The sequence below is a fragment of the Mercenaria mercenaria genome, chromosome 1 (assembly GCF_021730395.1).
Source record: "Mercenaria mercenaria strain notata chromosome 1, MADL_Memer_1, whole genome shotgun sequence".
Taxonomy (NCBI): domain Eukaryota; kingdom Metazoa; phylum Mollusca; class Bivalvia; order Venerida; family Veneridae; genus Mercenaria; species Mercenaria mercenaria.
Window position 1 is genome coordinate 11,694,548 of NC_069361.1, and position 23,440 is coordinate 11,717,987.

Sequence of the window (23,440 nt, forward strand, 5' to 3'; positions counted from 1 at the left end):
CTGAAATCCTTCAAGGGGTTCAAGAGTTACAGAGCAATGACTTTTGACCCTAAGTGTGACCTTGATCTTCAAGCAAGACATCCAAAACATGTGCTCTGCATGTCGTCTGGATGTGGTCAACATTTTTGCCAAGTTTCTTATCAATCCTTCAAGTAGTTCAAGAGTTACAGAGCTGACATGAAACACATTCATATGACTATTGATCCCCAAGTGTGACCTTGACCTTGAAGCGAGCCATCCAGAACATGCGCTCTCATTGTCACGATCTGGTGAACATTTGTGTCAAGTTTCTTTGAAACCTTCAAGGGGTTAAAGTGTTATAGAGTGGACACGTAACTGCTAACAGACCAACGCACGGACAGATGGACACCAGGGGTATAACATAATACGCCCCTTCGGGCGTATAAAAATCTTACCTGGGTACAGTTGTTTTTGTTAAACCATTACAAAACTGCAGAAATCCAACAGAGAGAACACATCCAACAATCAGTGTGGTGAATGCAAGGAGAGTGTTGACAAGAATAAATGGCATTACCCACATTTGAGATCTACAATGTGAAAACAAACAGATACGTTAAAATGTCCCTTCTCATACAGAATTTACTTCCTGTTCTCAGGAAATTCCAGGATTATCCTGGGATGTTCTGAGATTCTTTTACCAAGACTGCAAACAAGTCCTGAAGACAGCACTTTTACACTAAAAGACAGAACTTTTTCACATTCTGATGTCGACGTTATACAAATGTACTCGTAACAGTTGTACATTCCTCTACACATGGTGTCTATTCATTCATTTTTATAGAGTTTACAAAAAATATTAAAATCTTCTCAAGCCTTATATGAGTTATTGTCTGGAACAGGGCTTCGGAAATTTGCCGGTTTGTCGGTTTTGGACCGATTTTTGACTTTTCAGACCGATTCGTGAAGTGAAAAAACGAAAAAAATCGGTCCCGTAAAAATGGAGAAAAGTATAAATTTCGGTCTTATATCTCAATACACGATCACCTGCCAAGTAGGAAATTGTTGGTCGCACCTTCAGATAATCAGTAAACGTGTCAATCGGTCTGATTGTCACTTTGATAATCGGTCCGTAATTAGCGCGTGACGCAATCAGTGCTCGCGCGGCACATCCTTTAATGTTTGCAGACAGCCGACTGCGGTGTATTAAACATTTTTGACTGGTTTCCTAACGTTTCTGACTGGATCCAAATCATTTCGACGGGGATCCACTTCTTTTATTTAGAATCCGACGGATGGTTTATTTTCAAAAGGCTATGTTTGATCACGGTAACAAACAAATGGTCGCTGCATTTAAATAATCAAAGAGCTATAATTGTACATTATAGGTCTTTGATTTAATGAGACATCATACGGAAAACCGATAAAAATAATTTTTATAATTACTTGATTTGAAAAAATTACATGATTCACTTGTTGGGGCTCCAGTTGAATCGTCTTTGCAACCCGACTGTACAAAAAAGAAAAAAATGGACGGGCAACCACGAATGATAAAGAAAACCGGAGTGGCACTGTTTATCAAATCGGTCTTTTAAAAAACGTTTCAAAATGAAATTTTGTTTACATCAGAAGAGAACATATAACTTTATAAAATGTAGTTGCTTATTGAAGTACAACGTAAGTGAAATGAAATATCCGTGGCCAACCCGCGTGACGTTTTGGTACTATACATGCGGGAAATTCGATCTCAGCGTTCAAATAACGTACACATACGGTCCGCGGCAGAGTATTCTTTAAATACTGCGGCTGTTTAGCAGAGAATATGTGTCGTGTAACTCACTTTGACGCATTGTATTTTATAGAATTCTGTCAAAGAATGAGGAAACATCACAAAGTATCTGCCGTGTATACAGTATTGAAGTCACGTGCGTTGGCTTTTAGACTAGTTACGCACACGGTGTCAATGCCTCGTATTATCTCGGAAAAACATCGAAATTTAAACAAAGTAACGATCACACATAACACTGAATAACTGTCTTCATTGTATGGTAACGCGCGGTGACTGGTAACTCAGTTTTAATGCATGACATGCTTATTTCTTTACCCTATCACGTTTTACAAAATATGTAATATTGGGAATGCGGTGGGTGGGGTAGCGCCGATGTCAGGATTTTCGTTTCGGACCGATTGAGTTATCAAAATTTGCGGAGCCCTGGTCTGGAAACCATGAGTTTGGCAAATTTTAAGTTGGAAAGGGGCCATAACTATGTAAAAATCAAACTTGACCTGTATTTTATGATGTTACACCTGTGTACCAAAATTTATTTAAATCTGTTAAGCCTTTCAGGAGTTATTGTCCGGAAACCATGAAAACCAATGGACGGACAGACAGATAAGCTCACTCCTATAAAACCCACAAACTTCGTTTGTGGGGTATAATAATATGAAACAAAATCTTTTAATAATTGCATGCAGGTGTTGCTCCAGTCTGTAGAATGTCCATGGACAAGCAAGGTTTTCCATGGAAAGTGCATGGAATTTCATGGAAAGTATGCTATTGACACTGGAAAGTGTAAATCCCTGCAAGTGTTCCATGGAAAAGTGTCCTGTATTCCAGGGAAACACTGGAAAGTTTCCGGACATACATAAATATGCATGGAAAATGTCCCTTAACTAAAAATATGTATGGAAAAATTCCCTGGACACTGTAGCATTTGCAAATATACATGTATATAGCTGATAACACCTGGACATTCCAATAAAGATAAAGAACCAATAAAAATGCAGGCTACTTGTGACCTAACAAAAATAATCCCAATTTTTCTGTTCGTTTTCCTGTGATCTTTGCAAATTCTGTGAGCTAAAAGATGGTCAAATTCACTCTTGTATTGTATATATATCTGTTTTCATAACATTCTGGATATTCACATCAGTAACTAATTGTACTTAAGAAATTGCTCATGAATACTAAAAATTTGAATGTAAACAGGAAGTGCTTTGTTCTTGTTGTTAGAGGCACATGGAATGGAGCTAAATATTGTCTAACTGGAAACTCTAAAATGCTTTTAGAGGGTCACCTGAATTAAAAACATTATACTTTCTAATTTCAAATGTAATTTAAACCTATAATATGTCACAGTACTAGGAAGTTAGAGATTGAAGCAGGAACTCTATTTATCTCAATGGCATAAACTTTCATCTGGTTACAGGTAATTTCTGTTCAGGTATGTGTGAATGATAGATAAAAAAAAAACTTCTCTAGCAACAGTTTATCTAATACTTGATGATATATTCAGTAAATAATTTAGGTAATTAGTACTTTAATCACTTTGAACCACTGACTTAATTGCATTTTAAATGTTAAAATTATACCTTTCAAATAAAAATGTGTGTATATAAAGTTTTAAAAGAAGTATGTCCTCAACACATATATATGAATTTATATGGTCAGAGAAATTTGAGTGCTTCAATGAACATGCTATAGGATGAAAAGATATCACAGACTGACCTGAGACTCAATACAAATTGTGCACATGTCAAAGTTTGAACCCAGAAATTAATCATTAGAAATCTTTTGTTTCTGATTGAGCTACTAACATGATTTTTCAGTAAGAAACTTGGTGTATCCGGGAATATTTCCATGTGTACCATGGAATATTTCCAGGGATACCAGGGAATATTTCCAGGTGTACCAGGGAATATTTCCTGGGATACTATGTAATACTTCTAGGTGTATCAGGGAATATTTCCAGGGATACTATGGAATATTTCCAGGTGTACCAGGGAATATTTCCAGGGATACTAGGGAATAATTCCAGGTGTACCAGGGAATATTTCCAGGTGTACCAGGGAATATTTCCAGGGATACTATGGAATATATCCAGGAACATTAACAGACTAAACCTTTCAAATTTTCCATGGAAATCTGTTCCAATACTCCATGGAATAATTCCTCCATGTACTTTTCCATGGAAATCCCTGGACATTCTACAGACGAGTGAAAGTGAACCATATTTTGTGGTATTGTCTAAGTAACAAGAATATATTCTGTATTTGTGGTAAAAAGGCAGTCTGAAAGAAAACTATATCCCCTGCTACTGATATGGATAGTGAAAGGGTTGATGGTATTGGGTGGAAGCACTGACATTGTTAAGTATATTTTATAGTCCATGTATGACAACAACAATGAGTCTGAAAATCTTTCAAGGGGTCGGAAGACTCAAACCCTTAACCTCGAGTTGTGACCTTGACAATGAGCCAACATGGCTGACTCATGAGTTCTACACATCATCTTGATGAGGTGATCAGCTGAACCAAGTTTCATGAAAATCCTTCAAGGGGTTTAGGAGATACAGAGCTCAAACCTTTGACCTTGAGTTGTGACCTTGAACTTGAGCCGACTTGGCTGAGTCATGAGTTCTGCACATCATCTTGATAAGGTGATCATTTGACCAAAGTTTCATGAAAATCCTTCAAGGGATTTAGGAGATACAAAGCGGACACAAAATGGAAGGCTCAAACTTTTCACCTTGAGCTGTGACCTTGACCTTGAGCCGACGTGGCTGAAACATAAGTTCTGCACATCGTCTTGTTGAGGTGATCATTTGACCCAAGTTCCATGAAAATCCTTCAAGGGGTTTAGAAGATACAAAGCAGACACAAAGTATTACGGACAACCAGAGACCATTCCTATAACTCCCCCCCACCACACCACCACTAGTAGTGGAGGATTAAGGATTATTTCTGTATAAACCTTTAGAAATAATACTGAATACACTCCTCTATAAACATTAAAGATTTTATGATTTTAGAAAACAAATAATTATCTACATCAGAATTTTAAGATTAGTTGGAGTGCTTAAAAGTCAAATGTATTATTAGTGTTTTGGGCTATAAGTACATGTCTGATAGGAAAGACAGTTTCATTTAATTAATCGAGCAGATCTTAAGGAATGAAATATACTGGCAGATAGAATTGTAAGATACTACTAACCAAACATCTTTTTGTATCAAGTAAACATAAATCAAAAAAATTTTTTAATGTAACTCAACATAAAACTCTGCATTCAGCAAACCAAAGTAAACGTAAAATTGACAGACCCTATATCTGGATCCTTCATCGACCTGATCACTGCATATGAGTTGTATAATCCTGTTGCAAGCCCATAGAATATGAGGCCGAACACACTGAAGTAGATGGGAAAATTACAGTTGGTGGCACTACTCCCTGTCATCACAAAATTTGTTGCATTTTTCCAGTTGAAATCAGCATACAGTACGCACTGCCCATTGAAATTTATCTGCAAAGTAAAACAAGAGAGTGCGAAACTGTCATAAAATACACCCTTCACAGCAAATTACATTTGAATTTTAAAATACTGTACATATTGAGCAGACTTGTCAATTTTCTGACTTCTGACTAGTTCAAGGTCCATAACTCCAGAGCAACTAAGACTAACCTGCTAGATATTGAACTTGGCCAATAATCATTCTGATATTATATAGTTTGTGGTACATTGGATAAGAAGTGCTTAAGTTATTAAAAAGACACAGTCAATTTTCACAATTTTTCGTAATTCAGGGACCATAACTCAAGACTGACTGGGACTATTTAGCTGGTTACTGAACTTGTCAGAGAAATTATGTCTATTATCGTTGTGCCTAAGCTCAGTGAACATTGGATAAGAACTACTCAAGTGAGTGAGAGAGCAGACACTGTCAATTTTTGCAATTTTGAGTAATACAACGGTCATAACTCTGGAGATACTGATATGAATTGCCTTTTTATCAAACTGGGACTAGGTTTTATAGAGATAAACATTCTATATAAGTTAAGTTTAGTTCTGGGAAAAACTACTCTGATTATCGAGCAGACAAGTTCAATTTTGGCAATTTTGACCAATTAAATGGCCATAACTGGAGATTTTGGTCCAAACAAGCTGGTTATTGAACCTGGGTCTAGATTTTAAAAAAGATACATCTTCTGTATAAGTATAGTTGATATCAATGGAGAATTACTCTAGTTATCAAGTGGCCACAGTCAATTTTGGCTATCTTGACCAATTTAACAGCCATATCTCTGGAAATACTGGTCCAAAGTTAAGTTAGTTAACAATCTTGGCCTAGATTTTATAGTGATACATGTATTTTCTGTGTAAGTATGGTTGACATCAAAGAAGAATCACTCTAGATATCAAACGGCTGGTTATCGCACTTGGCCTTGATTTTATGGAGATACAGTACACACTTTGTATAACTTTCGTTTAGGTCCAAAACAAATACTGTACTTATTGAAAGGTCAGTGATTTTTTATGCCCACCACATCACCCACCTGCTGACCCACCCGTTAAGGGTGAAAAGATAACAAAGTCATGTCCAATTTTTCAAACAGGTGTATAAGAGCTGTCTGTCGACAAAATGTGGACTTGTACAAAAACTGAACCAGTCTCTTAGTCCAAACAAGGCCATAATAGTTGACAGAGTTATGTACTATTGCCTACAGATAGCAACTGTTACAATAAACTAGTGTTACAAGTTTCAAAGCCATATGTCAAACAATTCACACAAAATATGAACTGGTATGAAAAACTTAACCAAGATTTGTAAATTAAAAGGGGCCATTATTCAGACAAATTCCTTGATGGAGTTATGTTCTCTTTGTCTTGCCTAAAACTGGACATGGTAATGGTATACAAGTGTTGAAAGTTTTAAAGCTATTTTCAGAAGGTTTTGTCATAATGTGGACTGGTATGAAAAAGCCATTTTGAGTAGACAGCTTTCCTTATTCTTCGAAAAGTTAAGCTAAATATCAAATGTCTGGACAGTACTTACAACTTACTGCTTTTTTTTTGTTTTTGTTGGGTTTAATTTCATACAGTCACAATCATATGTCATATGCCGGTGTATGCCTTTCATCTTGAAACACAGGAACAACTGTAGTCTGTTAGCATTTTTTACAGCTATAATGTCCTGATATCCCAATGTACATGTTCAATGTTGGTAAAATTTTGATCATGTTAGGTATATTTACCACTTAAAGAATTACAACACTACCTATAAGTGTTTAATGTCACACTGTCACAACCATATGTCATATATGATTCACATCTTGAAACAAAGGAACAACTGTCAGCATTTTCTTTACAGCTAATTTAAACTGATGCCCCAATATTAAAGTCTATGTGTACATGCTGGCAAAATTTTGATCATATTATGTAAAATGACCACTTAAACCTTACCATGCTGGACACGATTGGTTCTGCCTTTGCAACCAGTGTAGATCATGATCTGCACTGATCACTATTCAGTCAGTATCTTTTTGGTAAGCACCGCTTTTAACAGTTAATGGTACTGTCCAAATTGGAAGATGGATAAGTTCATTATAGAAATTTAGCATATAATAGTAAGGATTAAACAATTACAGCAAGTAACCTACAAGAATGTATTTACATCCTTGTTAATCTTGTATTTTTGTGCAGCCGACATAGTTTGTGGGAAAATTTGACATGAGCACTTCATGATTAAATGTACATTGTGCAGAAATAAATAGTAATTGTCTGACTTTTAATATTCAGCACTTATAAACAGAAAGGCTCCCACATTTACAGAGACCATTTCCTGTTTGACTGGAAGGACTTCATAAAACTTCTACCCGTTAAACAAAACAATTACCTGTCTAACCATCAAAGACTATCTTTGCTCATAAAATTGAACGAAACAAGTGTTTTTCTGCCTGTCAACAATATTAGATGTCTCTTTTTCTGCAAAGTTAGCCGCCATTTTTGCGCATGTTTACATTATACTAATTCAGTTCCTTCTTTATTTCATATAAACAATTAAATCTTGAGACCTCATTATCAGTACTTTAGAGCATTTCAATGATATGAAAACCATACATAGCCACTTAGTATAACATGTCTTCTTACCAAAAATAAGAAAAAATGTTGGCATGTTATCAAACATAATTATAAAAAAAAATAATATGTTTTGAAAAGTAATACTCTCAGACCCTGAACTTGCCCTAATGAAATTTGCTGTTGAACATTCAATTATTACATGTATGTAAAACTCAAGCCTAGAAATTCAAAATGGAAGTGGTCTAGACCTTTTCTCAAGACAATAAGCTATAAAACAAAGTCGAAAACAAGAGGATTATGATGACCCTGGATCGCTCACCTGAGTAATTGGGCCTACAGCCTCTAGAGTGTTAACAGGCTTTTCCTTTGATTTGACCGGGTGACCTAGTTATTGACCCCACATGACCCAGATTTGAACATGGCATAGAGATCATCAAGATAAACATTCTGACCAAGTTTCATGAAGATAGGATCATAAATGTGGCCTCTACAGTAAACTTTTCATGTGATTTGAGCATGTTACCTACTTTTTAACTCCACATGACCTAGTTTCAAATATGGCCTAGGGAACATCAAGATAAACATTCTGACCGAGTTTCATGAAGATAGGGTCATAAATGTGGCCTCTAGAATGTTAACAAGCTTTTCCATTGGTTTGACCGGGTGACCTAGTTTTTGACCCCACATGATCCAGATTCAAACTTGACCTAGAGGTCATCAAGACAAACATTCTGACCAATTCTCATGAGTTTCAAGTTTAAACAGTGGACTCCAGAGTGTTAACAAGTTTTTCCTTTGATCTAGCCTACTGACCTTGTTTTTAACCCCACATGACCCAGTTTCGAGCTTGACTAGAGATCATCAAGACAAACATTCTGACCAAGATTCATAAAGATAGGGTCACAACTGTGGCCTCTAGAGTGTTAACAAGTTTTTCCTTTGATTTGACAGGGTGACCTAGTTTTTGATCCCACATGACCCAGATTCGAAGCTGACCTAGAGGTCATCAAGACAAATAATCTGACCAATTTTCATGAGTTTCAAACTTAAAACCGTGGATTCTAGAGTGTTAACAAGATTTTCCTTTGATCTAGCCTACTGCAGACATAGTTTTTTATCCCACATGACCCAGTTTCAAAACTGACCTAGAGATCATGAAGACAAACATTCTGACCAAGTTTCATAAAGATTGGGTCACAACTGTGGACTCTACAGAGCTCACAAGCTTTTCATTTGATTTGACCAGGTGACTTAGTTTTTGACCCCACATGACGTAGATTCGAACCTGACCTAGAGGTCATCAAGACAAACATTCTGACCAAGTTTCATGGGTGAGTCCAATAGCTCTACTATTCTTTGAATAGTCGAGCTAAAAAAAGAAGTATCTGCCAAATAAAAACAAGAGCAACGCAATGCAGAGCAATATACACACGAAACAAAGTAATATGACCTTTGACCTTGAAGCAAGCCATACGAAACATGCGCTCTGCATGTCATCTTGATAAGGTGAACATTTATGCCAAGTTTCTTTGAAATCCTTCAAACAGTTCAAGAGTTACAGAGCGGACAAGAAACAAACTGATATGACAGTTGACCCCTAAGTGTGACCTTGACCTTGAAGCGAGCCATCCAAAACATGCGCTCTACACATCGTGTCAATGTGGTGAATATTTGTGTCAAGTTTCTTCGAAATCCTTCAAGGGGTTCAAGAGTTACAGAGCGGACACGAAATTGCTAGCGGACAGACGGACGGTCCACTACTTTCATTTAGTGGGCCAACAGCCAAAGAGCCATTTTTTAAGGGGCCAAGAAAGGTCAACAATGGCCCCCAATAATCTGCTGATCAACCAAAATGGCCCCTTAAGGGTCTCCCCTCCTAGTTTCGGACACATTGTGTAATGGGCCATTTCTTGAAAACACAATTTACCTCCCCTGAGGCCCTGTGACTCATTTACAGCAAAAAACAAAGGGCCACGGCCCCTTGTTTATAAACGGCCCCCTAGTCACCTCTGGGCTACTAAAATGGCCTGTTTTTCCAGTTTAGAGGCACGGACGGACAGATGGACACCGGAGGTATAACATAATATGTCCCTTTGGGCATATAAAAAATGCTAAAACTGAAGAAACCATTCCTCAGAACTTTTTTAACTAGAGCGCCGCCAAGCGGAGCAATATACGCCCGAAGGGTTACATCACAGGATGGGAGCAAAATTTAAAGAACATGACTGTTGAAGCCCAAAGGACAGGAACAACAAAAAGAAGAAATTCCAAAAAAAAAAATTTCTGAGTCCACAAAAAAATTCTTACCAGGTAAAGTTATGTCAAAATACATCTAAAAATTGGATGTACCATCCAAGTTGTACCACAGAAAAGTGGTCTCGGTTTTTCCCTACAGCCAATAATAAAAAAGTTTCTAAATAAGCTATATATAGTAACAAACAAGAGTGCCAGAATGTCACAATCACAGGCAATCGGCGTGTGACTTTGACCCCTTATGACTCCCCACCCTGTTCTCTACAACCCAGATCCCAAACATAATAACAGAAAAACACATTTCCAAAAAAAAAAAGGTATGGTACTTTACGGCCAAACATTAAGGAAAAAATGGAATGGCCTCAGTAACGATCTCACTGCGTACACAATTTTCGGTCGATTTTTGACTTTGACCCCTTATGAAGAAATGCTCCGGACAATGTCATTCTTGTATCTGACCTTTGGCCTCTAAGTGTGACCTTGACCTTAGACCTAGAGACCTGGTTCTTACGCATGACACTCCATCTTGTGCTTGTGAGCATTTGTGCCAAGTTGTATCAAAATCCCTCAATGCATGAAGAAGAAATGCTCCGGACAAAGTTTTCATTCTTGTATCCTTGACCTCTAAGTGTGACCTTGACCTAACCCCTAGGGACCTGGTTCTTGTGCATGACACTCCGTCTCATGATGGTGAACAATTGTGCCAAGCTACATCAAAGTCCTTTGATGCATGAAGAAGATATGCTCCGGACAAAGTTTTCATTCTTGTATCCTTTGACCTCTAAGTGTGACCTTGACCTTAGACCTAGGGACCTGGTTCTTGCGCATGACACTCCCTCTCATTATGGTGAACAACTGTGCCAAGCTACATCAAAATCCTTCCATGCATGAAGAAGATATGCTCCGGACAAAGTCATTCTTGAATTTTTCATTCTTGTATCCTTTGACCTCTAAGTGTGACCTTGACCTTAGACCTAGGGACCTGGTTTTTGCGCATGGCACTCTGTCTCATGATGATGAACAATTGTGCCAACTTTCATCAAAAACCCTCCATGCATGAAGAAGATATGCTCCGGACAAAGTCATTCTTGAATTTGACATTTAACCTCTTAGTGTGACCTTGACCTTAGACCTAGGGACCTGGTTCTTGCGCATGACACTCCGTCTCATGATGGTGAACAACTGTGCCAAGTTTCATCAAAATCCCTCCATGCATGTAGAAGATATGCTCCGGACAAGGTCTGTGGACGCCGCCCGCCCGCCCATCCCGCCAGGGGCGTTCCCATAATACGTCCCGTTTTTCAAACGGGCGTATAAAAAGGGAAGTAATTAAAATAAAAAATATTGTAAGAGAACAAGAAGGGATCTGCCAAATAAAAACAAGAGCACTGCAATGCATAGCAATATATACAAAGCAAAGTCGTGTATGACCTTTGACCCCTAAGTGTGACCTTGATCTTGAAGCCAGTCATCCAAAACTTGCACTCTGCACGTCTCCTCAGTGTGGTGAACATTTGTGCAAAGTTTCTTTGAAATCCTTCAAGCAGTTCAAGAGTTACAGAGTGGACACGAAACACACCAGGGTTTTCCCTCGGGTTTTTTATTTGGGAGTCCATGGACTCCCATGGCTGCTAATTTAAGGGTCCCTAATAATTTTTGGGGGTCCACAAATTATTGATCTTGAAAATGGACATTATTACTAAAAAAAATATCCTAAAACCGAATGAACTTGTATCATTTTAATTTAGATAGCAGCTGATTCAATATTTCGGAATGGTATCTTTCAAAATGGCATGAGCTTCTCAATCCAGACCGATAACAAAAGGTGTGACAGTCTTCTTGTTATGATCAAATAGCCAGTAATTACCGGCAATTAAGTGTCACCTCGTGTCAGTTATGTTGTTCACAGTTTGATCTCGGTTAAAGATAATATTCGATCCTTAATTAGTATAATAATTTTTGTGATTTATTAAGATTTTTTCATCAAAATACTTTAAATTTATATTTTGTTTAATAGAAAAATAAACCATTCGATCTTTTACAGAACGTAACAGCAATCTTAGATTTTAGCGGTGTCAGTTAGCGTGGAGAGTAGTTTCCCTTTACCAAAATGGCGAACATCGGTAACAAAACTTGTTTTGAAGTTGGAAAATCGTCTATACCTGTGTATAATGAGCACCCACGATTCGGGGATGGTCCCGGTGGTAAAAAACTGCGCATTTTACGTGGGTAAAGGAGGCTTCAGTGCAAAGGAGTTTTGTGACCGATTTTGCGGGTCCAGTGGACGCAGAGGCACTACAAAATGCGAGTTCAAAGCAGTCAAAGCGCGTCAGGGACGCAGAAAACCTGCGTCCGGGAAAACCCTGCACACTCATATAACCTTTGACCCCTAACTTTGACCTTGACCTTGACATGAGACATCCAAAACATGCGCTCTGCATGTCGTTTCAGTGTGGTGATCATTTGTGCCAATTTTCTTTGAAATCCTTCAAGCAACTCAAGAGTTACAGAGCGGACACAGCAAAGTCATATATGACCTTAAACTCCTAAGTGTGACCTTGACCTTGAAGTTAGTCATCCGAAACAAGCACTCTGCATGTCATCTCAGTGTAGTGAACATTTGTGCCAAGTTTCTTTGAAATCCTTCAAGCAGTTCAAGAGTTACAGAGCGGACACGAAACACACTCATATGACCTTTGACCCCTAAGTGTGACCTTGACCTTGAAATGAGACATCCAAAACATACGCTCTGTACATCGTCTCAGTGTGGTGATCAATTGTTTCAAGTTTCTTTGAAATCCTTCAAGGGGTTCAAGAGTTACAGAACGGACACGAAATTGCTAACTGACGGACAGACAGACGGACGGACGGACGGAGAGACGGACACCGGGACCGTAACATAATACGTCCCTTTGGGCGTATAATAACTTTGTTCTGATAGCTGAAGTTGATATGATTTAGGAAGTGGCTAAGGGTCTAGTAACTGAACCTCTAGACCTGGAAGTTAGAGGTCCAGTAATCAATATACTTGTACTGTTATGTACTGTGTTACACATGCTTATGATAATTGCGGAAGAAAAGTTATAATTACATAGTTCAATATATAAAATTATATACTTTGATATTTACCAGATAAATATTGACATTCCCTGCGAATCGTAAATAGTTTTTGATTTTTAGCGGGACTTGACTGACGTTTAACAATGTTACGTCAGTTCCGGCTTTGTATTTCAATTGTTGTTGTATTGAAAGAATGCCATGATGTTGAGAATTACTCGAAATTTGTCATTATGATAAAGGCCTTAAGGCTGAAACGTTAATGGAATAAAACAGAGTGACTGAACATTTGAAACCCCTTAGGGTAAAAACCCTGTTATAATAACACAGTTGTCATAAAGTTGCCGTTATAAAGTAGCTTTTTGTAAATATTTTTTTATGATATCTCACTCGGATTGAAGACATATTTTATCAGCAATTTCCTTCAGTAACTGAGCCGTGCCATGCGAAAACCAACATAGTGGGTTTGCGACCAGCATGGATCCAGACCAGCCTGCGCATCTGCGCAGTCTGGTCAGGATCCATGCTGTTCGCTAACAGTTTCTATAATTGCAATAGGCTTTGAAAGCGAACAGTATGGATCCTGACCAGACTGCGCGGATGCGCAGGCTGGTCTGGATCCATGCTGGTCGCAAAGCCACTATGTTGGTTTTCTCATGGCGTGGCTCAACTGTTATTTCAAAGTTGGCAAAGTATTTCCCAGGGTGGTATTTCCCCCAAAAAAACAGCAAAAGTGGGAAATACTGGCTAAAATATAGAATAACACATTAATTTGCACTGACAATAGATAAACAGTCCTTGCATTTGGCCTTCCGTTCAGTCAAATCAAAGTGAAGTCAAATAGCATCTTTGGGTTTCATTTTCAAAACTGAATATCACCACAACAAAAGACTACAGTCCACTATGAAAAATGTACATGATATGAAATGCACCTCATTATTACAGAAGTTAACTACCCATATCGAACAGATCTCACTACCATTCTCAGTCAAAATATCTACTGATTAATGGCTATTAAATTTAAGAGTTTTGATACAAAAGGTTGACAATTCTGTACATTGTACAGCATGGTCAAATCACTAAACAAGGCTAGATTATAGTTATACAGCTAGCTAAAAAATAGCTGAGATATTAATTTGACAACAATTGATTTTGGGTTGCAAACTTAAACACACTGAATCTGTCTGATCATTATGACATCTTTTGTTATATTTTAGCACCTTGTTACTTATTGCCCATTGTTACAAAAACAATACATTGTATAATCATTGTAAACCACTATGTGGCTAGGCTTAATTATACATTTAACATGTAAAAGCACAGAAATGCAGTGGGCTGAGTGCTGCAATTTACTATTTTCTCGTAATTTCATCTTCAAAATACTCGATGAAAAAAAGTGGTTTTTTTTAATTTATAACTTTTGTCAGTGTATCAATTACTGTTTAAAATGTAAAAGATTCAATGAACAAAGATAAAAACAAGGAGCTGCATTCAATAAACGCTTGATGCCCCAAGTGGCATCCTTGTCGATAGATTTTGCACCTAAGTCAACCAAGAGATGGCCCATATAAAGCAACCTAAGTCCAAAATGAGGTCAAGGTCAAACTGAGGTCAGGTGATGTCTGAAGATGAGGAATGGTCACAGGTTACATCTGCATTAGCATCAAGTCATTCTAGTTAGGGGTATTGATGCTAGACGAAACGGTCCCATTTGGTTAACCTCGTACGGACGCACACCCATACAACTTATGTATTAGGTGGTCATTCCATTGTTTGAAAACATTAGAATGACCACTTAAGGAACAAAAGAATTAAGTGGTTACCGAATGAGTACAAAGGATTTCTATTGTCCTAGGCCACACCTCCTACCACCTAAGGTACCGATCGTGTGCTCAGACGAACGAACGGACGGACAGGACAATCACCATATGCCTCTCGCATCAGTAGATGCTGGGGGCATAAAAATGTTTTTATTATGTTTATAAAACCTTTTTATTGCAAGGTACTAAATATCACTGAGTATTTCCCAGTAAAAGACAGTATTTCCCGGGAAATCCCAGTATTTCCCACTGTCCTGTCTTTTATAATGAGTATTTCCCACTTTTTTGCCAACCTTGTGTTATTTACTTTAGCAGTAAAATGAATTCAGCAATTCATGAACACAATCCCATTCTAAATTACTAAAGACTAAAAGCATAAGTAAAGTTTATTGTTTTCATCTTTCAGTCATGCAAAAACACGTAACTGATAAAAGATTCCATTAATTACTATGCATAATATTATGCATAGTAATTAATGGAATCTTATATATATATATATATATATATAAAAGTTCAATTTGTAAGGAATAAACAGCAGCAGACTTCTGTGTTTTACAATTATTTTAATTCTTCACTGCAAGCGCTTTCAATACATATATCTTCAGGCAGTTTACATTTTGAAATAATGTACAATGACGTCACGTCATAACAAAAATTACGGCAAACGTCGTAAACAAACGTTGCGGCAAACTTCAAGAAAAATGTATTATACACTCAAGAATACCCTGTGTATGTATGCACAAAAATATTGTACCATTTAAAAGGGAGTTAATAACTGTGCTTAAAACATATTTATGCTCGATATATGGGTGGTTTTCAAAATAATGAAGCTTTTTCTTCTCTCTCACCTTACTTTAATTCAGTTCAGTTTTAGAATGTGTTTTGGAGCAAAATATATCCAAATCAATGTACTCAATAAATGTGTGCAATTTTATCTTGATGGCTCAAGCAGTTTTAAAGTTATATTAAATTATATAGCTAATTTTGTCCCCTGTGCACCCAAAAAAGTGTGACATTTTACATGAAGTATAGTTTTCAACTGAGGTTTACTTTTTAAAACCATGATTTATTGTTACAGCTTTGGCTTTTTAATGTAACTTAAACTCTGCACATTTAAATAAAATACTTCTTTTCATTACCTATATCTTATTGTTACCAATATTTCACATCTTGTGATGGCACCCTTTTCACGAAAAATAGTGAAAAAAATACTAAATTTAAATGTTGAACACTACAATTTCATAACCCTATTACTTTTCTAAAGTCTTAATGTTTTTCTAAGATCTTTTATCCTTTCAGCTGTGAAGACACAGTATGATTTTTTCTTTAATAAATGGACTTTCTCAGATACTTGATGAATGTCTATACACCTAAAAATGTCCCCTGTGCACCTTTTCAGTTGTTAAGTGTCAGATTTCTTTTATTCTTTAAATAAAATGGGATTTTACTTTATTTTCCTTGAAAGGGAGTTACAACAGATACAAAAGCAGCCTTCAACTTCACATATTACTGACTGTTAAACATTCACAAGGCCAAAAGTGATGTCCCCTGTGCACCCTTTTTTTTGACATATATCAATTATCATAGCAGTACTGTAATTTGTGGTGGCATTTCTATATTCTTAGCAGTGTGTATGCAAAATTTAGGCATTACTTGATAATTTAGCATTATATAAGAAACCCTGGACAATTAAAAATTCATTGTTTGCATTTTTTTTTCCGAAGTTGCCAATTTTCAAGTTTAAAAGTGGAAATATCAATTTTATTGCTTCTTAAGCTCTTAAGTTTACCTAAATATGTAAATGTTCACTAGTAAATATTATGTAGTTAAAAGAATTTTACTTACCATGAACATATTCTATGAATAAATATTTTGATACAATTTGTCCCCTGTGCACCCTTTTTAGTAACATTATAAAGTATGTATGAATTTTACTATTCCATTTTATCATGCATGGTATTTTGTCATTTTTCTAATATGAATAAGCAGTTCATGTAAATTAAATGATTTCAATTTGTTAGTTATGTATAAAGTCACTTATTTTTCATTTAAAGCATTACATTTTGTTGAATTTTCATGTTTTTGAAGTTAAAATTTTCAATTTTGTAGTTATTTTGTGGAATAAACTATTTTTTGATAGTATTTGTCTAAAGTTTATTACCAGCAGTCTTTTTATGAATAGAAAACTAATAATGGGAGAATATTACACTGATCTTCAGTATGTGTCCCCTGTGCATCTTTAAAATAACTCAATTTTGAGTAGACAATTCTAGAAATTAGAATTACTGGACATTCTTGAAATTTGGCATGTGGTTTATAAACATGCAACATGTCAGAAAAAAGTTGGTTTTATAATTATATGATAGTTATTTTGCATTCAGCAACAACTTTTCTAGGTAAAGTTTTATTTTCATGTCAAATTTGTGCAGAAAGGGTGATTTAAAACCAATGTCCACAAACATATGATTAAATAAGTTTCAAAACCATACACATACACCCATTACTTATCATTTATGTTGAAAAAATTACTGTAATACATATTTCCTCGTCATAAAACCATGCAACATTTATCACCCACCTTACTGGAAATTCACTGAACTTTCGAATTAAAGGCTGAAATATTTTCTGATTGGCATTTCTCAACACTTTCCCAAAGATATTTCCTTCAAATTTGAAGTATTTGCTATAATAAAAAATAGGTGACCACCATAAGAAATAAGTTTGAATTTTCAACCCCTATGTCACACTTTTGCTTCATTATTTTGAAAACCACCCATATCAGTTTAACAAATAATATCAAGACGATAACTTAAAAAGTAATAATAGCTTAAAAATCAATTATGGATACAGTAAAGAGAAAGAATTGCTCAAATTACCCTCACGTTCTTTATGACGAAAGTGGTATATAGCCAATGATAGATATAGCATCAAAAATTAAAGGGAGGTAATAAAATTTAAAGCTAAAACTGTATTTCAGGAAAGAAAAGAGATAAAAATTTAAAAACAAAGCAATATAGTATGTTAAATGTACACAGTTGACGATATTAATTTCTAAACAATTATGATCAATTCTTGAGTGTATAATACATTTTTCTTGAAGTTTGCCGCAACGTCTGTTTACGACATTTCCCGTAATTTTTGTTATGACGTGACGTCATTGTACATTATTTCAAAATGTAAACTGCCTGAAGATATACCGTATTTTCCCGTATTAACGCCCCCGGGGGCGTTACATTTTCCAAAGAGGGGGAGTTTATTTGAGGTAAAAAAATAAAAAATGAAAATTTTTACAAAACTTAAAAACATCGTTCAAACTAGCTGTAAAGTGTTTCTGTGTTGTTTAATCCCCCCAAAACGTAATTATTTGGCATCCAATTTAATGCAGTGTGTCCTTTATGCATTTAAATACGGTACCTCGTGTATTCCATGTCTGGCTTTTTGACACGCTCGCGACACTACACATTACGTCATGACCCAAACAGCTGTGTACTCCGATAACATTTTCCTTAGTACATGCGGGTAGCTAACTGCGCAATACACAATGTCAATGGTTTGACACGCTGCTGTGCCTGCTTTTAAATTAAAAGTTCTTAAAACTGCCGAAGAAAAGGGTATATCGTCAACACATTGCTGCAAGTTTGTTTAAAGTCGGCAGGAAGCGTGTGCGCGAGTGGTATAAAAACAAATCAAAAATGTATTTACCGTTTAATTTTCTGTTACGTACCGTACTTAGTACAAATGTTTTGGACTTACGGTACATGGACTGTTTAAAAGTGTGTTAAATTTTTAATACATTGGACTTTAGTACTGTAAATTACTTATTATGTGGACTTATAAAAATGAGGTAGGTGATTTTTTCCCGTTCTTGTTGACTTTTTCCCCCTCCAAAATGGGTGGGGGGCGTTAATTAGAGGGGGGGCCTTAATTCGGGAAAATACGGTATGTATTGAAAGCGCTTGCAGTGAAGAATTAAAATAATTGTAAAACACAGAAGTCTGCTGCTGTTTATTCCTTACAAATTGAACTTTATATATTTTATACCTGCACAAGGATTTTACTGACTTTTTTTAATATATATATACAGATTATAGATAACACCAGTGATTTTTTTACTTTTTTTGGCAACAGCCCATGCCTTTTCAATTGGGAATTTTTAGCGCGATAAACTTCAAAATTGGCAAAAATTAACAAACCTTAATAAAGAAATCATTTTGAAAAGTTTTGTTTTAAGGTAAATTTATTTCATTCAAATATGCACTAAGGTTGAACAGACGGGTTATTTTCTGATGTCACAGGATCTGATGGCTCAGATAGCTTAGGGTCACCATGCCTTTTCAATTGGGAATTTTTAGCGCGATAAACTTCAAAATTGGCAAAAATTAACAAACCTTAATAAAGAAATCATTTTGAAAAGTTTTGTTTTAAGGTAAATTTATTTCATTCAAATATGCACTAAGGTTGAACAGACGGGTTATTTTCTGATGTCACAGGATCTGATGGCTCAGATAGCTTAGGGTCACCATGAGCTTCTGTTGATTTCTGAGGGTCATTTTGAGGGGACTCAGATTTCTTGGACAGATCACTCTGCTTTTCTGACGTTTGATTTGAATTTAATTTCTCTTTAATTTTACCAAAAGATGTTCGAATGTCCGGAGTACCGATGGCGTGTATTTTCTTATTATAATATTTGGAATTATGCGACATTTTTCGATAATTTAGGTAATTTTCTAACAATTTTTTTTCCGACTCATTTTGGCGCAAGAAAAAGCGTTTAACGACCGTGATGAAAGTCATACTAAATGCCGTACTATGCCGTGACCCATTTTATGTAAACAACGTGCTTCGAGTTGGCAACAAAATTCTGCGAATAAACCATAATTAGAGTCGGAATTTTTATGATTATTTGCATCGTTTTAGTTCAACTTTCACAAGAAATCAATCTAATTGGGAAAAATCATCTCGTTTTGGGGAATTTTTAAGGATTTTTGGGGAATTTTAACCATTTTTATCAATTGGAAAGACGCCGAATTTCGGAGTCAAATCGGCGCAAAAAAAAATCACTGAACACACCAATTTGCGATGATCTCTGACCTGGTGATGACACCACAGACACTTCACTTGGGAGGTTTTACACTCTTGTATCTGACAGTGCAGTTATCGATCATGTCACACGAAGCAGAGCAGTGTAAAATGTGCATGTGTAAACTTTAGGGTGCGTTGTTTAAACCAATATATAGTATAGTGACAAACTCGTGTTTTGACGTTTATTCACATAAACATCAATCGTAATTGAATTAGTTGGACTAGAGGAAGAGATCAAAGGATAACATTACAGTGATTCACTACAGATTACACTTTAAACTGTATTTGCACATCAAGGGCACCATCACGAAAACTCTCTCTGAGAAGTTAGGACCGCTAAGATATAGACTTTCAATGCAATGTTGTGCAAAACTAAAATAATTAATCATAGTCGGTTAAAAAGCTCAGTGAGAGCTTATGTTGTATTGTTATATGTCTTCTTGCCGACTAAAAATAAAACATCTTAAATTAGAATCACTTTATTATATCCGGCTTCTATTACAGTAAACAAAACAACCAAACTTACTCTGTTAACTCCAACCGGTATAGAGATTGCAAACCCTGCAATGAACGCACAAAAATACAAAATTGCTTGACATAAAATGTGAAAGTCAAGGACTGCCATCGCTGTAGAAAACCTAGTTTGTTTTTATTTACAATCCTCCCCTGCTTCCCTTCTATTTCCGGTAAATATTATGGTATTTCATACCTTCAATTGGAGAGTTCGAAAGGCGGTAAAAGTTGAATACACTAAATCCAGCTGTTCATTTTCTAGATCTAAAATAGATATTCTTTCGACATTTTCTTGAACTTTGAATTTTCAGAGACTTATATTCCCATAAAGATCTAGAGTAGCGTAGACCGGGGCAAATCGGAACAGAAAATAAACGGTTTTAACAAAGAGCTAATAAAAATAGCCTATAAAAATACTTACTTATATATATGCATTTTTTCTCGCTCGCTAGGATCGCATACATAATTTATCTCTTGTTCTGGGTGAAAAATGTAATATGCATTTTTTTCTCGCTCGCTACGCTCGTATAGGTAATTTATCTTTTGTTCTGGGTGAAAAAATATGCATTTTTCTCGCTCGCTACAACAAAAATCCGACAAAGTTTGCATGAGCTCCTATAACGCTCTTTACCATTTCTATGATAGAGCTATTAAATAACCCTTGGTAAACTCTCCCCATAAAATTCCTCAGAAATCGGGCAAAGGGATTCCATTCCGAGATACTTACGCAAGAATAACCTGTCCTTTTTCAATACCAAATAAATTTAAGTACCTCACAATGCACCAGATGGATCCATTGTTTTCAAAATTTTCCGGACCCCCTAGTTGCTCTACTACAAACATTTTACGCCCCCTAACGCCAAATCCTGTATCCGCCCCTGTTGACTATTAATATTTTGATCAGACATCGCATCTGCTCCAAGAATGTTGACTTATTTTAAATTCTGAGCGAATGGGTAACAAAATATGTTGGTTCAAAGTGACAAGGATGCCCGTCGATTGGGCAAATTGGAACACGTGCTGAGGTAAAATGGAACAAACTTTAAAAAAAAACTACTTGAGATAACTGCATTGTATGCATAAACTGCAGCGAACAGCTTTAAACAGCTTGTCGGAGGCAGCCTCATTACCAAAAACATACATTATGGACACGAACGCCTCCCATTTTATTCGTTAAGTTCGTATTAACCTCCTAGAAAACCAGTTATCCCCGTTGCGGTAAGTTGGAACGTTCAAACATGCCCCAAGTACGCTGTTCCATTTAACCCCAACCACGTGATACCTTTCACCTTCATCTACTGAAAACATTCTGATGACAATAAATCAAATCTTATATGTTTCAATAACATCTTTTAAATTATCTGTGGTCGTAAACAACATCTCTATAAACAGGCTGAAGTGGCGCGACGCGGCCCCAATAATTGCCAAATACATTTTTTTTGTAAATTCTAAGTGGAGTCGCAGTCCGCGACCAAATGTTTTGTTTAGTATATTAGTATATAATTTTGCTTCGCGTTAAACAATACACGCTGTCCAGATTAGTGTGTTACCGTGGTGACGTGACACGATCGGGTGTTAATTGGAGTCATACACACGTGTCCGTGATTGGACTTAATTACGCACGAACAAATCAGCATGTTTTTAATTGGCATGTCTTTAGTCAACGGAACGTTTAAGCTATACCCAGCCGCAAAGATCTAAGGTATTAACTTATAAAATTCAGAAAAATAATTAACATGTTTTTATTTAATGAAAGGAGTAAGTGTTAAGATTTATCACACCGCTAAGATGTAAGGAATTAATTACATAAATTGTTTTTACTAAAAAAATGATATTTCAAACAAAAATAAGAAATGAATGTAACATGAATGATTATTGTTCAATACATTAAATACAAAAAAAAACATACATGCATTCTTTGTATTGCGTTATACATTATTAATTCTGATAAGAGTTTATTAAACTTTATTTTGCTTATAGTCATGTAAATAGTAAGAAAATACTGGAGACTTGAGATGCGATTCAGTACCCTTAAAATGCACCAGAACTCGCCATTTATGATCCTGTTTTTAAAAAAATTCAGGGGGGTCCCCCTTACCCCCCTTACGGGAGGGGGATGCCCCCTCCCGTACCTACCCCCACCCCTCGCGGCCCCAATATCAAACACCTTCCGACGCCCCTGATAAACAAATTATAAACAAAATGAAATTTCTCTTCATCGTGGTCTCATATCTCAGCTGGCGTTCCTCGAGGCTCTATACTAGGTCCTTTGCTCTTTCTTGTATATATTAACGACATTGTTCAGGAAATCGATTTTAAAGGTTAGAGACCACCAATTGTTTTCCTATAGACTTACATTGTAACATTATGGCGTGTACGGCCTTCCATACATCGAAACATGTATATCTAATTACAAGTCTTTCAAGAACTATCTTAGTTCTACCAAAATATCGCACGAAAAACATATAAATAGTGATACTTTAATCAAGTAATTTTCTTGTGAATGAGATCACCCCCTGTTTACATCATTGACATGGCGGGAGAAATTCGTTTGATAAAACTTTTTTTCAATACACATAAAATGTAGCAAATTTTGTCAAAATTTATAATAAAATACTGTAAATGCAGTGAAAAAATATCAATTTTGAAAAAATAATCACTTCCTGGGTTTGTTTACATGACTGACCAATCAGAACGCACAGACGTTACCTTATTCCCAGGTATACACTTACCTCATTCCCAGTAAATTCCCTGTACTTTTTTGAATTGGTTGTCTCTGACCTATAATTAAGCTTTTCGCTGATGGTTAGAGACCACCAATTGTTTTTCCATAGACTTACATTGTAACATTATGGCCTGTACGGCCTTCCATACATCGAAACATGTATATCTAATTACAAG

At 36.1% G+C, this 23,440-nt stretch overlaps 1 protein-coding gene across 2 annotated transcripts in view; it reads right to left on the minus strand.

Annotated features, from left to right (window-relative positions):
* Positions 1-20,706, minus strand: part of LOC123544980 (transmembrane protein 179-like) — a 47,125-nt gene extending 26,419 nt beyond the window's left edge. The window contains exons 1-3 of one of the 2 annotated variants that reach the window (XM_045331174.2): positions 20,553-20,706; positions 5,059-5,258; positions 417-548 (exon numbers count right to left, since the gene is read on the minus strand). In XM_045331174.2, the coding sequence (XP_045187109.1) occupies positions 417-548; positions 5,059-5,258; positions 20,553-20,651 (431 nt within the window). In that variant the 5' untranslated portion in view covers positions 20,652-20,706. Of the gene's footprint in view, positions 1-416; positions 549-5,058; positions 5,259-7,629; positions 7,758-20,552 lie in introns of those variants that run through there. The other variant, XM_045331175.2, reaches the window with a different exon arrangement.
* Positions 20,707-23,440: the final 2,734 nt, after the last annotated feature.